This window comes from Condylura cristata, unplaced genomic scaffold, assembly GCF_000260355.1.
Source record: "Condylura cristata isolate star-nosed mole 26May11 unplaced genomic scaffold, ConCri1.0 scaffold00015, whole genome shotgun sequence".
Taxonomy (NCBI): Eukaryota; Metazoa; Chordata; class Mammalia; order Eulipotyphla; family Talpidae; genus Condylura; species Condylura cristata.
The window spans coordinates 5765181-5779404 of NW_004567116.1; the positions used below are offsets into that span (position 1 = coordinate 5765181).

A 14224-nucleotide genomic window follows, 5' to 3' on the forward strand; every position below is an offset into this window, starting at 1 on the left:
AGCTTCTTTCATTGCATTCTTCTGAGGAAATGGCGGTGCCCTATTTAATTGTAGGATCCAGAGATAATGAGAGGGCTTGAGTAGATCTGGGTAGCACAAGAGAGAGATTGTACTGGACACAAACCTCAGATCTCCCTCTTCTTTCTAAAGATGTTACTCACCTCACCCTCTCCCAAGCCCTCTCTGCTAACCAGCATCTGCCTCAAGCCTACATACCGAAACTTCTCACACACCTTTCCCAGATTAATAGCCTGATTGGGAAAGGTAGTTGCTTCTTAGCAAGAAGCAACTAGAAGACTGGCACTAAGACAGGAGCAGCCATCCTGGTCCTTTCTGACTGCCATGCAATGTAGTTTAAGTATTAAAAACCCAGAGTTTCGGGCCCTCCCTGATGGCACAGCAGGTTAAAGCGCAGCACTAAGAAGCTAAAGCCACACATCACAGGTGTGTGTTCCAGTCAGATCTCCCTGAAAAGATCCTCGCTGACAGGACAGGAGGTGAGAAAAACCAGCCACGTAATATGCCTTTCTCCTCTACCTGGATGGAGGGGTCTCACATGCTGGTGAGCCAACAGAGGGATAATCTTCTCTGGCTTTTCCAGAACTACTGTGGCATCATCCTTTCAACAGCTCAGGTCTTTGCATTGTTTGTAACCAGCCCAGCCTCTGTTCCCTCCATTGTCTTCCTCCTTGACCCCTGGCATTTCACCTTCCAAGTAAAATGCCAACTCAAATTCTTGCTTCAGGCTCTGATTTCTAGAAGACTGGCACTAAGACAGGAGCAGCCATCCTGGTCCTTTCTGACTGCCATGCAATGTAGTTTAAGTATTAAAAACCCAGAGTTTCGGGCCCTCCCTGATGGCACAGCAGGTTAAAGTGCAGCACCAAGAAGCTAAAGCCACTTCAGCATGAGTTCGATTCCCACCTGGAGATGACCACATGGCGCGGCAGACCTCTCCTGGCCCCCCGCTGCTCCCCTCAGCAGTGAGCTTTGTCAGTCGGTCTGTTTTTCTCCCTACTCTGTCTCTGGTGAATCCTCTCACCGCCCCTGCACCTCTGGCCTGTACCCCAGTTCTGTAGGCATAAAATAAGTCTTAAATAAAAAAAAAAAAAGCCAGAGTTTCTTTCTTTGTAACCAAGAACTGTGGTGCCGGATCATAGTGTCCAGATCCCCTTTCAACACCACATTCACTCAAGTCCAGAACACCAGAGCCCACGCTGTTCCTCTAGAGATTCAGGGCATCTCTTTGCTGGAATATTTGACTCCCGCTCAAATCTCAAGGTTTGATGAATTGTTTCCCCTCCACTAAGCATAGAGGGAAAATGGGAAAAGACTCTCCACATGCTACCATGTCACCGCGAACATGACACACACAGCAATATAACTATTAATGAGTGGTAGCCAAGTAAGCGTCCATCAGCCCTGAGGAAGAGGCTCTTGAAAACAAAACAAAAGCAGAGCTCTTCACCTGTTCCCCACTTACCTCATTGAAACTGGGATGTGAAAACAACAGTCTGAGGAAAACACATCAGGGATACTATCTCAAGGGACTTAGAAGGAGCTAAATACTCCATATGAGCCTAGCGCCACCATTCTATTAACTCAGGTCTTGGGGAGCTGTGAAAACACAAGACCTGCTCTCGGGCTCCCCCTGCTGGCCAGTAAAACAAGGACCGTCACTGGTCTAGATTCTAATCGCTTCCTAGATTCTAACGTCCTTCAGAGGTAAGAATCTTTGGAAGACAGCATTACTCTTAACCAGTTAAGCGAGTGCCTCAAGAGCTCAGAACAACTTGTGCCATCCTGCTGGTAGGTGGGAGGGGTGATGGGAAGATAAAGCCAGTGATTGTCACCCAAAACCTCACAGTTCCCCTTTCCAATCAAGCCTTTATCAGCTCACGCTTTGGCGACCATAAGGAGCTTCTGAGACGAAAATTTTTCTTGCCCTGAGGTTTCGAATGAGATGCCTGCTCATTCTCTACCCTACTTGGGTTTGGTCTTGTAGCTCCACTTTTCATGCAAGTTCTCCCTTTCTCGGATTTTTAAGCTGAACCTGTCAAGAGCAAGGAACACCACCTCCTATACCAGCCTCCAACTTCCATAAATTTTTCTGGAGTCTTCCTGGGGGGAAAACTACTTTCAAAATTGACTATTTCTAATATTTGAGACAGGTGATTTTGAAGAAGAGATAAGAAAATGAGAGACAATACCAGGAGGTCAGAGAGACAAGGACCAGCACCCCTTGGCTTCTGAGCCAGTGTTCATTCCAATAAGCCACCAGGAAAACCGTACTCAGCCCAATCTCCCTTCCCTGTCTCTGGCAACACCTTGGGACATCTCTACAACTTTCTGGCTACTTGTAGTTTTAAAAAGAAATCTCAGCCCAAGGGGATTACAACTGAGATAAGAAAATGCACAAATGATGTAAAAATAAACTACTGTATTATTTTTAAAAAAAGAAATCTCATTTTTACAACAAAGACCTACTTGCATTTATTCAAAGTCCCAATCCAACTTATCTCTTCAGTGTCACATCCTTCAAGCATCCTTCAAGCTTGAAGGGGTACAATGGAGGGGAAAAGAGCAGGGCTTCAAGTCTGCTGCCATAGAACACTAGCCTTGGTGAGCTGTATGTATGCCAGGGAGCTCTGTCATGAGACCATCTGGGTGTTCCTTAGTGACCCCCTTTCAGGGATTGTGTCAGTAAGTGGCGAGTTTCCTCTCATCGCTCATGAGAAAGCTTCTTCCTGACCCCTCCCTGCCATAGCCTTCTCTACCCCCACAGTCTGACTCTTGGTTGGTGTTTCAATGAGGCAGCACGGACCCACGACCTCCTGCAGCACTCACTGGGCCTGTGGGAAGCTCGTGGATCCATGCTGTGCCCTGAGTGGGAAGACCTGGTGGCCTTTCCATGGCTTCTCCTCCATGTAGTCACCCCCCCCACCTTCAGGAAGTAGCATCAAACACAGTCCTCTCAGTTCTTCCGTTGCTCCTAACCCTTCTCCATCCACCTTCTCCATCCACCTAGCCACAAAGGAAGTAAAATTGTGTCGCCCATTCTTTTGTACTCATTTTCCAAGGGCAATTCTTTCCGTGTCTCCCCCCTAACCTGAGTGGGAAAGAAAATCCACACAGCAATATAGTCCCACAAATATGGTGATTGTTCACAGGTGAAATGGTGGCAGGAGAATTATAGGGATTACAATGATGGAAGGAAACAATTCAATTAATTAATAATATGTGCGTGTGTTCCCATAAGGGTTCCTCGGCCTCACTTGTTTCTACTTTCCCAAACTCTTTAGTTTGTTGAGTTTCAATTATCTATCTCCTTTAAAGGGGAGGCTGAATGCGGACAAGGCTGTAGGTCCAGTTGCTTCATATTTAAGTGATTCCTTCACAGATATCTGCCATCCTTAGAATTTAAAGTCCACCCCATCTGTCATCCTCAGTTTGGGGCACTCAGCTACATTTAGAGCCAACCACAAAAGTCACGTTCAGAATCATGCCAAGCTTAAGGCATGTTCATTGAGAAGTAGCTGTAATGTGTCTGTCTTGTCTTTCTACGGAATGTCCTGCCTCTCTGCACTGCTTAGTTCCTTCCTAAGTAGTCATTCTCCACTCTTGTCTGTTCAGCCTAGAGGAGCACTCACACCCCTGTAATGGCTGCAGCTGAATGGCACCATATGGGGTTCTTTGGCCAGAGTATGAAGAACGTATGTTCCTTTCTTCAGGTCAGCGGGATCATGTGTCCAGGAAACCAAACCACCATCTCTGAATTCCTCCTTGTGGGACTGTCCAGCCAGGCCGAGCAGCAAAAGCTCCTTTTTGTGCTCTTTCTGGGTATGTACCTGATCACAGTGGCTGGGAATGGACTCATCATTCTAGCCATTGGCTTGGATTCTCACCTACACACTCCCATGTATCTCCTCCTTGCCAATCTATCTTTTGCTGATATTTCCTCCATTTCCACCTCAGTCCCCAAAATGCTGGTGAATATCCAGACCAAGAGTCAGTCCATCTCCTATGAGAGCTGCATTGCCCAAGTGTACTTTTCTATCGTGTTTGTGGTCATTGACAATTTCCTTTTGGGGGTCATGGCCTACGACCGCTTTGTGGCTATCTGCCATCCCCTGAACTATGCCACCATCATGCAACCCAAACTCTGTGCTCTGCTCACCATCCTCCCCTGGGTCCTCAGTAACATTGTCGCCCTGACCCACACCCTGCTGCTCCTTCGACTTCTCTTCTGTGATGGCAACACGATCCCACACTTCTTCTGTGACTTGGCCCCTCTTCTCAAACTATCCTGCTCAGACACGATGATCAACGAGCTCATGCTGTTGGTCGTGGGTTTATCGGTCATCACCTTCCCCTTTGCCCTCATCGTCTTCTCCTACGTCTGCATCGTCAGGGCTGTCCTGAGAATCTCCTCTGTGGAGGGAAAGTGGAAGGCCTTCTCCACCTGCGCTTCTCACCTGACAGTCGTGTTGCTTTTCTACGGGACCATCGTAGGTGTTTACTTCTTCCCCTCGGCTGCGCACCCCGAGCACACAAACAAGATTGGTGCGGTGCTGTTCACTGTGGTGACACCCATGGTGAACCCCTTCATCTATAGCTTGAGGAACAAGGACATGAAAGGTGCCCTGAGAAAGCTCGTCATTAGGAAAAGCTTCCTCCCCCTAATGCCCTGAGAACCTGGTGCCTGGACCACTGAGAGCAGGTGGGTGATTCACTTCCTACCCTTCTCAGGTCATGTTCCCGACACAGTGAGTGACAGGGACACTGACCAGGTGGGCTGTGGGCAAGCTGGGATCTGGCCTGAAAAAATGATTTAGGATTAAGGGTGAAACACACAAAAAAAGACAGTTGATTAAATAGAGAATTGCAAACTTGAATGTAAACCCTGACACAAATTTATGGAGGAAAGGCAAAAATCTGTACCTGGATGCCTGTGTTTCCCTGAATCATTCTTGTCCGTCATTTTCAACAAATATCTATTATAAACCTTCTTTTTACCAGGCTCTGAGTCTGGGCCTGGAACTAAAAAGATTAATAATTCACTGCATCTGCCCTCAAGGTACTCACAAACAAAAGTGAGAAACTGACTCTAAACTAATTTTAAATGTTTTTTGAGGCTGGATTAACATAGACAATCTTTAGTCAATAATTAATGGTTTTAGATTGAGGAAGTAGAAAGATTTTGTGGAAAAGCACAGTCAACCAGATTTGATGCTACTCTCGTGCTTTGTAGAAGCCATTCCTGGGGCTTGAGTAAATTAACCCCTGCCACCCAAGTGTCAGTGACACACATGCAGTAGAAATATTATCCAAAAGTCCATACATTGGGTAAGACTGATTTAGAAGACCTAATTTGTAAGCAAGTATTCAGGTGTTTACTTACTAGTAAAGTTTTGTTAGTGTCTAATAAGACCCAAAGCCAGTACAGTTGCTTCCTGGCTCTTACTTCACTGAGCATGAGCATAAAGTAACTACCCAGTGATCCGAAGAGCGGTAGCAAGCTCCCTGAGGATCAGTGATGCTGGTGAGGAAGGTCCCATGACACAGAGTGGAATCGCTGTTTAAGGGGTTCACAGCTTGGGGAGGGCCTCTCGGGTATTTGAATCTGAGTAGACCTGGGAAAAACATGTTCCAAGAACAGGGGAAAACAGGAGGGGAGACTCTGATGCAGGAACCAGCTTGAACTGCTCCAGGAACCGCAAGTGGGTTTGGGGGGGAGGGTAGATGTAGTTATGGGGTTTCCTAGGGACTCAGCTTGGTTAAATTTTGTAGATGAGAGCAAAATTTGAATTTTATTTAAATACTTCAAGTTAGTACTGAAATCCCTGAGACTTGATGAACTGATGTACGGCATAACCACATCACAGAAAGACTTTGGCTTTGCCCCACCCAGATGACATTTAGAAATAAGGACCCAGCAATGAACTGAAGAGCAGCCTCAGGGAGGGAGTCATATGAGAATAAAGTAGTGTCAGGTGGAGAAAGACAGTGAGAATTCTTCCAAGAAAAATGAGGGATCAGCTGCTTCAAATACCTCAGGACCCTGGTCATCCCTCCTGAAATGTACTTTCTGATGCTTTTTCTCCAACCCTATCAGCTATCACCCTTTTGGATCTCTCCTTCAGCCCAGCATCCTAGGGCTGAATGCAAGTGGAAATGCCTCTTTTGGAACATATCCTCAGAAGATGAAAACATCTAAAGTTTCTTCTTTGCTCCCATCTCCCTTTCACTGCTGAAGCCTCACTCTATATTCTTTGTTTTATAGGGACTTTAGATGACTCAGAATGACAAACCTCTTTGAAACTGGTATGTGGCCATGAGCCATCCATCTGTGACCTTTCTAATCAAACAAGCATGCTCAGAAACTTCAACTTTCTTTGATAATAAAAGAGTAGTACCCTGTGACCAAGTGAGACATCCCCAAAATGCAAGAATTACTGAATGTTACGAAAGTGAATCAGTGTCACTCACCATTTAATAAACAAAAAAATAAAATGATAGGATCATCCAAGGGGACTCAAAAACACCTTTTGAAAAAATCCATTCTTTATTAAAAAATTTTTTTCCAACACATTACGAATCAAAGGAAGAGCCCTTCACTTTAACATCGTTAAAGGGCATAATGATGAAAGACTGAAATTTTTCCCCTAAGATCAAGAACAGGCAGGAATTTACGCTCTCATCACTTCTATTCACATAGAAGTGTTGAGTGAGAAAAAGAAATAAATTTACTCAAATTAGAAAGTAAAAATATATTATTTTTAATTCATCGACAACATGATTGGCTATGTAGAAAAAGAAACAATGCAATATACAAAAACTACTAGAACTAATAAATGAGTTTATCTAACATCTGACTTCAAAATTGAAGCACCTGGGGTTATGGTGGTAGAATAGGGGAGCAGGAGTGAAGGGGGCCTGATGGAAGGTGCTAAAGGAATGTTGGGTCACAGGCAGCATTTGAAAATACATACTTGTAGGAGTTTAAACTTATAGACCCCAAAGCAGATATGAAGATGAAAACCTACTTTTCTTCAACAAAAATAATGTACAAACAAATTAATAAATTTAGCAAGGTTGACAGATACAGACCAATATGAAGAAGTGATTATATTTCTGGAAATAAGCAAGGAACAGTTGGAAACATTCCTCATGGGAAGAAAAGTTGTCATTTCAACACAAGGTGTTAGAACAGCTGAATACGCATAAGCAAAAATAGTATACCTTGTTCTATTTATAAAACTCAATTGAAATTGGATCTTAACATAAAAGTAAAACTGAAACTATAAACTTCTAGAAGAGGAGAAAATGTTTGCCATTGTGGGGTAGGCAAAATTTCTTAAGTATGAAACTAAAAACACAACCACACATGGTAAAATTGATCAGTGGGACTTCATCAGCATTGAGTATTTACTCTGTGCAAGGCAGTGGAGTCACGAGAGTAATAATGTAGAAATGAGAAGAAAATCTTAGCAAATCATAGATCTTGTATCCATGTCTTGTTATCCCAAAATACAAAGAGCTCTCGGATAGCAATCATAAGAAAACAGCATGACAACTTAAAAATGGTCAAAAGGTTTCAAGAGTTAGCCAAAGAAGATGTCCAAAGGTAGTTGAGCACATTAAAAGATGAAAATATCCTCAATACATTACTCATCAGAGAAAGCAAACTAAAGCCCAAGTGAGATACCATTACACACCTTCTAGAAACCTAGCATTAAAAATCCTGGCCACGTCACATGTTGGAAGAATGGGAAGCATCTGTGATCTCACACACTCTTGAGGAGAAGGCTGTGATACAGCCTCTTTAAAAAGCAAGTTGATCCTTTCTTAAAAAATTAATCACGGCCCTCCCTGGTGGCGCAGCGGGTTAAAGCCCAGCACTGAAAAGCTAAAGCCACTTCCGCATAAGTTCTATACCTGCCTGCCCTGGAGGTGACCACATGGCGTGGCAGACCTCTCCTGACCCGCCCGCTGCTCCCCTCAGCAGTGTGCTTCATTGATCTGCCTGTTCTGCTCACCACTCTGTCTCTGGTAAACCTCTCACCATCCGCATCTCTGGCCTGTACCCCAGTTCTGTATGAATAAATAAATTTTAAAAAATTAATCACAATGGGAAGCCCACGGGGATTACAACTGAAATGGAAAAAGGCACAAAATGATGTAAAAATAAACTACTATATTATTTTAAAATAAAATTAATCACAGCAGGAGAGGGAGACGTCAAACAGGGAGGGAAGAGCACAAGGGACTGTAGTGATAGATCAGGGGGATTGTGCTGGTGGGAGAACCATGGGGACCACCTCTTAGGGAAAAAGCAAGTACTATGTAAAAATTAACAGTGAGAAACAAAAAGAAAATCACAACAACAATTAAGTCAATTGTTTAACCAAAGCAGAAAATAAGAAGAAAGCGGCAGACCAGAGTGCATTTCAAGTCTCCCTGAATTCCGAGAAAATAAGTCAATAAATATTAATCACAGAGATAAAAGTATATACCCATACAAATACTTTTTTTAAAGATTTATTTATTTATTCATACAGAACTGGGGTACAGGCCAGAGATGTGGAGGGTGAGAAGATTCACCAGGGACATCGGGGGGAGCAGAACAGGCAGATCGACGAAGTACACTGCTGAGGGGAGCAGCGGGCAAGTCAGGAGAGGTCTGCCGTGCCATGTGGATCTCCTCCGGGGCAGGCGGGAATCGAACTCATGCGGAAGCGGCTTTAGCTTCTCAGTGCTGTGCTTTAACCCACGGCGCCACCAGGGAAGGCCCCAAAGACTTTTTAATGGGTACTTGTAGCAACTTTATTTTAAATAGTCAAAAGTTTGGTCTCCCTGGTGGCCTGGGGGTTAAGTCTCAGCACTATCACCACTATAGCCTAAGTTTGATCAACCACAGAGTCGATCCCCAGGGCACAGCTGACCTCTCCTGTCTCACCTGCTGCTCCCCTCAGCAGTGTATCTCAGCCTATCTGCCTATTCTGTTCCCCACTGTCTCCAGTGAACCCTCTCACCCTCTGTCTCCACACCTCTGGCCTGGACCCAGCTCTTGTATGCATAAATAAATATGTCTTAAAAAAAAAAAAAAAAGAAATCCAAACTAATGTAGAGTGATAAAAAGGAGATTCTGGGTGACAAAAAAGCCTGGGGTGTGCAGAGGGCGCCAGTGGAAGGGGCCCATGGGAGAAAGCACAGTTGGTAAATGATGACTTGTGGGAGTAGTGTCTAGGGTCTTGGTTGTCTTGGGATGTCTGTCTTGATTATAGTGATGGTTTCATGGGAGTATTCATATCAAAATTTACCAAATGTACGTTTTAAATACGTGCCATTTATTATATGTCAATGACAACTCAATAAGGCTGGTTTTTTAAAAGTCTTAACAAAGGAACTCCAGATCTGTCCTTTGAGTAACATCATAGATATATGATAGACAGACAGAAGGACAGATGATGGATGAGGATAGCTAGGCGGAGAGATAGGTAGATGATAAATAATGATGGGGAAGGTAGATAGATGATGATGATAGATACATAGCTAAAACAAAATACTGAATTCTACATGGTGTGTATGTGTGTGTATACGATACTATTAAATGGTGAGTAATAACAATAATCCATGTTTGGAATGGAATCTTGATATCTTAGGTGACCACCAAGGACTGAAAAAGAAGATGCAGAAGCTAGGGATAGGCTAGTGACTCTTTGAAAGCACCACAAAGATGAGCTACTGATACTTATTGGAAGCAGCTCTGAGCCAGGAGGTGTTCCGACAGAGCCTTAGATGGTGATAGTCCTGCTGTCTCTGAGGGAGTTGAATTTCCCCAGCTACTCCTCACAGACCTATGAGAAGACAAAGATGTGTTCTGTGAACTGCACATTTATGTCAGATTATAGATGTGCCCACCTAGCTCAGCCCTACCAAACACTGAGAGCAGTGAGGTGACTGAAATCCAGACACCCCCAAGGGTGTGCAAAAAAGAGGGGAATACAAAGGGTGTCTCTCACTAAGACACTTACTTGAGGGCACACGCTGTGAGCTGTACCCTCGGAATTAAGGGAGACTTGAAACGCACTCTGGTCTGCCGCTTTCTTGCTATGCCTTTGAGCAAAGCAAATGCACTGAGTCTTTGTTTTCCCTTTTCCTAAATGAGGTCAATAATTGCTTTCCATTAAAGTTGTTAGAAGGACTAAAATAAATGATTCGTGTAAAGTCTTCACCACCATGCTTTGCCTGTAGTAAAGCTTTAGCTTAAGAGTTATATTTAACAGAACAATTGTTTTAATATGTGGAGAAACGTCCATACTGTTTTCCATAAAAACTGAGGCATGCTACCCTCCCACCAACAGTAAAAAAGAGTTCCTTTTTCCTCACCAGCACCTGTTGTTTTTCATTTTCTTGATATGGGTCACATGACCCAGGAATTCCACTCCTAGCTGAAATATACTAAGGCAAAGAAATACATGCATACCTATACTCACTGCAGTACTGTTTACAATAGCCAAGTATTGAGAGAATTCAGATGCCCAAGGACAGTGCAGTGGATTAAGAAGCTGTGGTGTGTTCGCCGTGAAATGCTGCTCAGCTATTGTCTTAAAAGATGAAATCTTGCCGCGTTCAACACATATGGACCTGGAGGGTGTGGTGCTCAGCAAAACAAGTCAAGAGGAGAAAGATAAAAGCTGGATGGTATCATTCATGTGTGGAACACATAGAAAGCAAACAAAGGCACAGACAAAACGAAACAAGACAAATGCCAGAAATCTCATTGCAGGGTTGAGGCCACAGGGGAGAAGGAGGGTGTCAAGAAAAGAGAGAAGGCGACTCCATAGTCTATTGTTGAATACTGGATGCTTTGGGGCGGTAACATAACCTGAAGAGTTGTGAATCTATAACCTTGAATCATATACAGTGTTATAAACCAGTGTGACCTCAATTTTAAAAATGACAGCTTTTTTTTTTTTTAAGTACTAGTGAGCATTCCACTTCTGAAGGTGCCCTGATCCAATCTGCGCACAGACAGTCCTCAGTGACGGGGCTCACGAATCAGGTGTGGGTCTCCTGCCCCTCACCGCTGGATGGACCAGGTTAATAGCATCACTCAGTGTTCACAGACTCTAGCTTAGCATCTGTCTACTTGCTACAAGCGCCACGTTGCTGTATGAACACATGAGGTACAGGAAATCCTGTCCGGGGGTTAACACCCATAAGCACTGTTCTCAGGGAGCACTGAAAATTCCCAAACCAACCTGCAGCCAAGCAGCTAAGGAGTCACAGACTGGACACTGGGGGTCAAATGCTGAGCACTTTCTACATGCTACAATAGCTGTCGGGGTAGTTTGAAAAGTGACCCCTCACCCCCAGATGCACTCTGCGGAAGAGCTTCCCCCCACAAATGCTTCACTGCACCCTGTAGTTGCTACATGATTTGTGCAAAAACACAAAGGCTCATGTGTGAACCTCCATCTTTTGACCACCATTTGTTTTCTCTTTTCCTAAAGATACACCCATGTCCACCCAGCTCGTCTCTTAAAATGAGCTTCTAGAGTTCAGAAGGTGCCATTTGCTCAACCTACACAGTTGCTCGCACACCACTCTCTGAGCATGTGCTGACGCACGCAGCAGTCACTGCCGGAGCCTGCACTTAGGGGCTAGCCCCCAGCTCGGCGGGTTGGGCTTGCATGTTCTCTTCATGACACAATGAGAAAAGAAAAGTGCAAGAGCAATAAACTCCTGATGGAGCGATTGCAGAGACAGGGCAGTAAATAGCTCAGGGACCCCATGGGTGGCGCACAACTCAGCTCCATTCGGCGCTAGCTCCTTGTACCACTTACTTGCTGACGTGGGGGGAAGCATTCAGTCTCTCCAGGTCCCAGCGCCCCCTCTACCACTAAAGCTGGGGTAATAATAGAACATGCCTCCTGCATTTGTGAGAATTAAAACCGGTAACTCCTAGAGCAGCATCCCAATTTCTGCAAATTGAATCAGCCTACCAAATAAATATTAGTTGCTTTTCAGCTGTTATCTTCATCATCGTTATTTATTACTCTTACTATTTAAAAGCCACAGGAAGAAAAGGCAATCAATGAAAGAACAAATGATGGGAACTAGAAAATCCCTTATCAAAACAGTAGTTGCTTTTTGATTTCCCAGCTGTTTGCCTCACTCACCAAGTATCTGCTGTACAGGCAACGTGCTACATCAACAGAGGCTAGTGAACAAGACAAATGGCCTTCCCACTCACCGCTGGCTCCCCCAAAACAGTCCTGGAAGACAGGGAACCCTACTTGATGGAAGGGGACTGAGGACTGAAGACGCTAGAATTCAAAGGCAGGCACTAGACCTGGGGGTTTGTTGAACGGGCTTATTGACTGGCTTGTAGGTGCTGGGTGCTGCCAGGACCCTGGGCAGACACACAGGAATCTCCGGGAGGGAAACACTTCCTCCCTCATAGTTTACTTTTTAGTTCAGAGAGTTAGAGAATATCAAGTATGTAGAACACACAGTATGTCATACGATGACAAGCAATACGCAGAGTAATGAGTCAGAGTGGAGATGGGAGGGAGATGCGACTTTGAGAAGAGTGGTTGGGAAAAGTCTCCTCAGTGGGTGACAGGTGAGGCCAGGCAGAAGGGACAGAGACTTGGAGGGGTGCCAGCGTGGACAAGCTAAGTCCTCGAGGAAGTCTTTGCCCTGCCCAGGGCTTTCCTAACAGCTTCCTTTACCTCCTTATTCCTCAGGCTGTAGATAAGGGGGTTCAGCATCGGGGTCACCACGGTGTACAGCACCGACACCACGCGGTCTTCCTCTGAGGACTGGCCCGAGTTATCTCGCAGGTACATAAAGATGAGGGTGCCGAAGAAGAGGGCGACTGCCGTGAGGTGGGAGGCGCAAGTGGAGAAGGTCTTGGCCCGGCCCCCCGCAGAGCGGATCTGCAGGATGGCCACGATGATGAACAGGTAGGACACCAGGATCACCATGATACACAAGGGCATGACAAAAATGGCAAACACGATAATCACCACCTCCTGCGTGTAGCTGTCCCCGCACGTGAGTTTCAGCAGCGGAGGGAGGTCACAGAAAATGAAGTTGATCTCGTTGTTTCCACAGAAGGAAAGCGTGAAGGCGGTGACCGTCCGGACAAAGGCGCTGGAGAAACCTGCCACGTAAGCCCCAGCCACTAAGCCCGAGCGCGCCTTCTCCGTCATGATGGTGACATAGAGCAAGGGCTGGCAAACGGCCACGTAGCGGTCGTAGGCCATGAAGGCCAGCAGGTAGCAGTCGATGGAAGCAAAGAAGGTGAAAAGGAAGAATTGCGCTGCGCAGCGAGCTAGCGAGATGGCCGCGCCGTGTTCCCACAGCACAGCCAGCATCTGGGGGACGATGACGGAGGAGTAGCAGATGTCTACGAAGGACAGGTGGTTGAGGAAGAAGTACATGGGGGTGTGGAGCCGGCAGTCTTTACGGATCAGCACGATCATTCCTGCGTTGCCCAGCAGGGTGAAGAGGTAGAAACTCAAGAACACCAGGAAGAGCGGAAGCCCCCACTCCCGGTGTTCAGTGAAAGCAGTCAGGAAGAACTCTGTCACCAGGGTGGAATTCTTCGCTGCCATCCATTGGGTTGATGGTTTACCTGGTTTACCTGTGGGCTGAAACCAGAGTCAGGTGGGGAGGCCCCCTGGAGACAACTCCAGGTCATTTCAAGTCATAAAGCTTTAAACTGAGGTCTGGTATGTGGGCACTGACTTGGACAACCTTTGCTATCTGATGTAGAAATAGACAGTGGTAGTGTTCCCTGTAAAATCAGCCAAATTGTGATGACTGCTTCTATTATGCTAAGAAGGGAGAGCAAGAGATACTCTGATGTAAAAGTCAGCTCTTATATTTGCAACTCTGTCCACAATTAGCTGTTTGATCTTACACAAGGCACTTAACCTCTCTGAACCTCAATTTCCTCCTCAGCCAAAGGGATCATAATATCTGCCCTGCTGAGGAGATAAGGTTAACGCGTAGATTAAAACAGTTGCAAAAAAAAAAAAAATGCCCTGGAAAGCTAAATGCACCCACATATGTTTATGGTGGCTATTGCAAAGTTTAAATAAATGTTTTAAGGCAGGAAAATTTATATTCTGTGAAAAAAAAAAAAGAAAAAAAAAAAAAATCCATTAGCAGTCAGCAATAGGCTTTGCTCGTAGAAATATTTCTA

General features: G+C 45.1%; 2 protein-coding genes across 2 annotated transcripts; one reads left to right on the top strand and one right to left on the bottom strand.

The window, feature by feature from the left end:
• Window positions 1-3704: 3704 nt before the first annotated feature.
• Window positions 3705-4691, top strand: LOC101626247 (olfactory receptor 1S1-like). Its single transcript, XM_004683454.1, has one exon. It carries the CDS (start codon window positions 3705-3707, stop codon window positions 4689-4691), a length of 987 nt encoding a protein of 328 aa, XP_004683511.1.
• Window positions 4692-12686: 7995 nt separating this feature from the next.
• Window positions 12687-13631, bottom strand: LOC101626487 (olfactory receptor 9Q2). The gene has a single exon (XM_004683455.1). The coding sequence runs from the start codon at window positions 13629-13631 to the stop codon at window positions 12687-12689; it is 945 nt and encodes a 314-aa protein (XP_004683512.1).
• Between the last annotated feature and the right edge of the window lie 593 nt (window positions 13632-14224).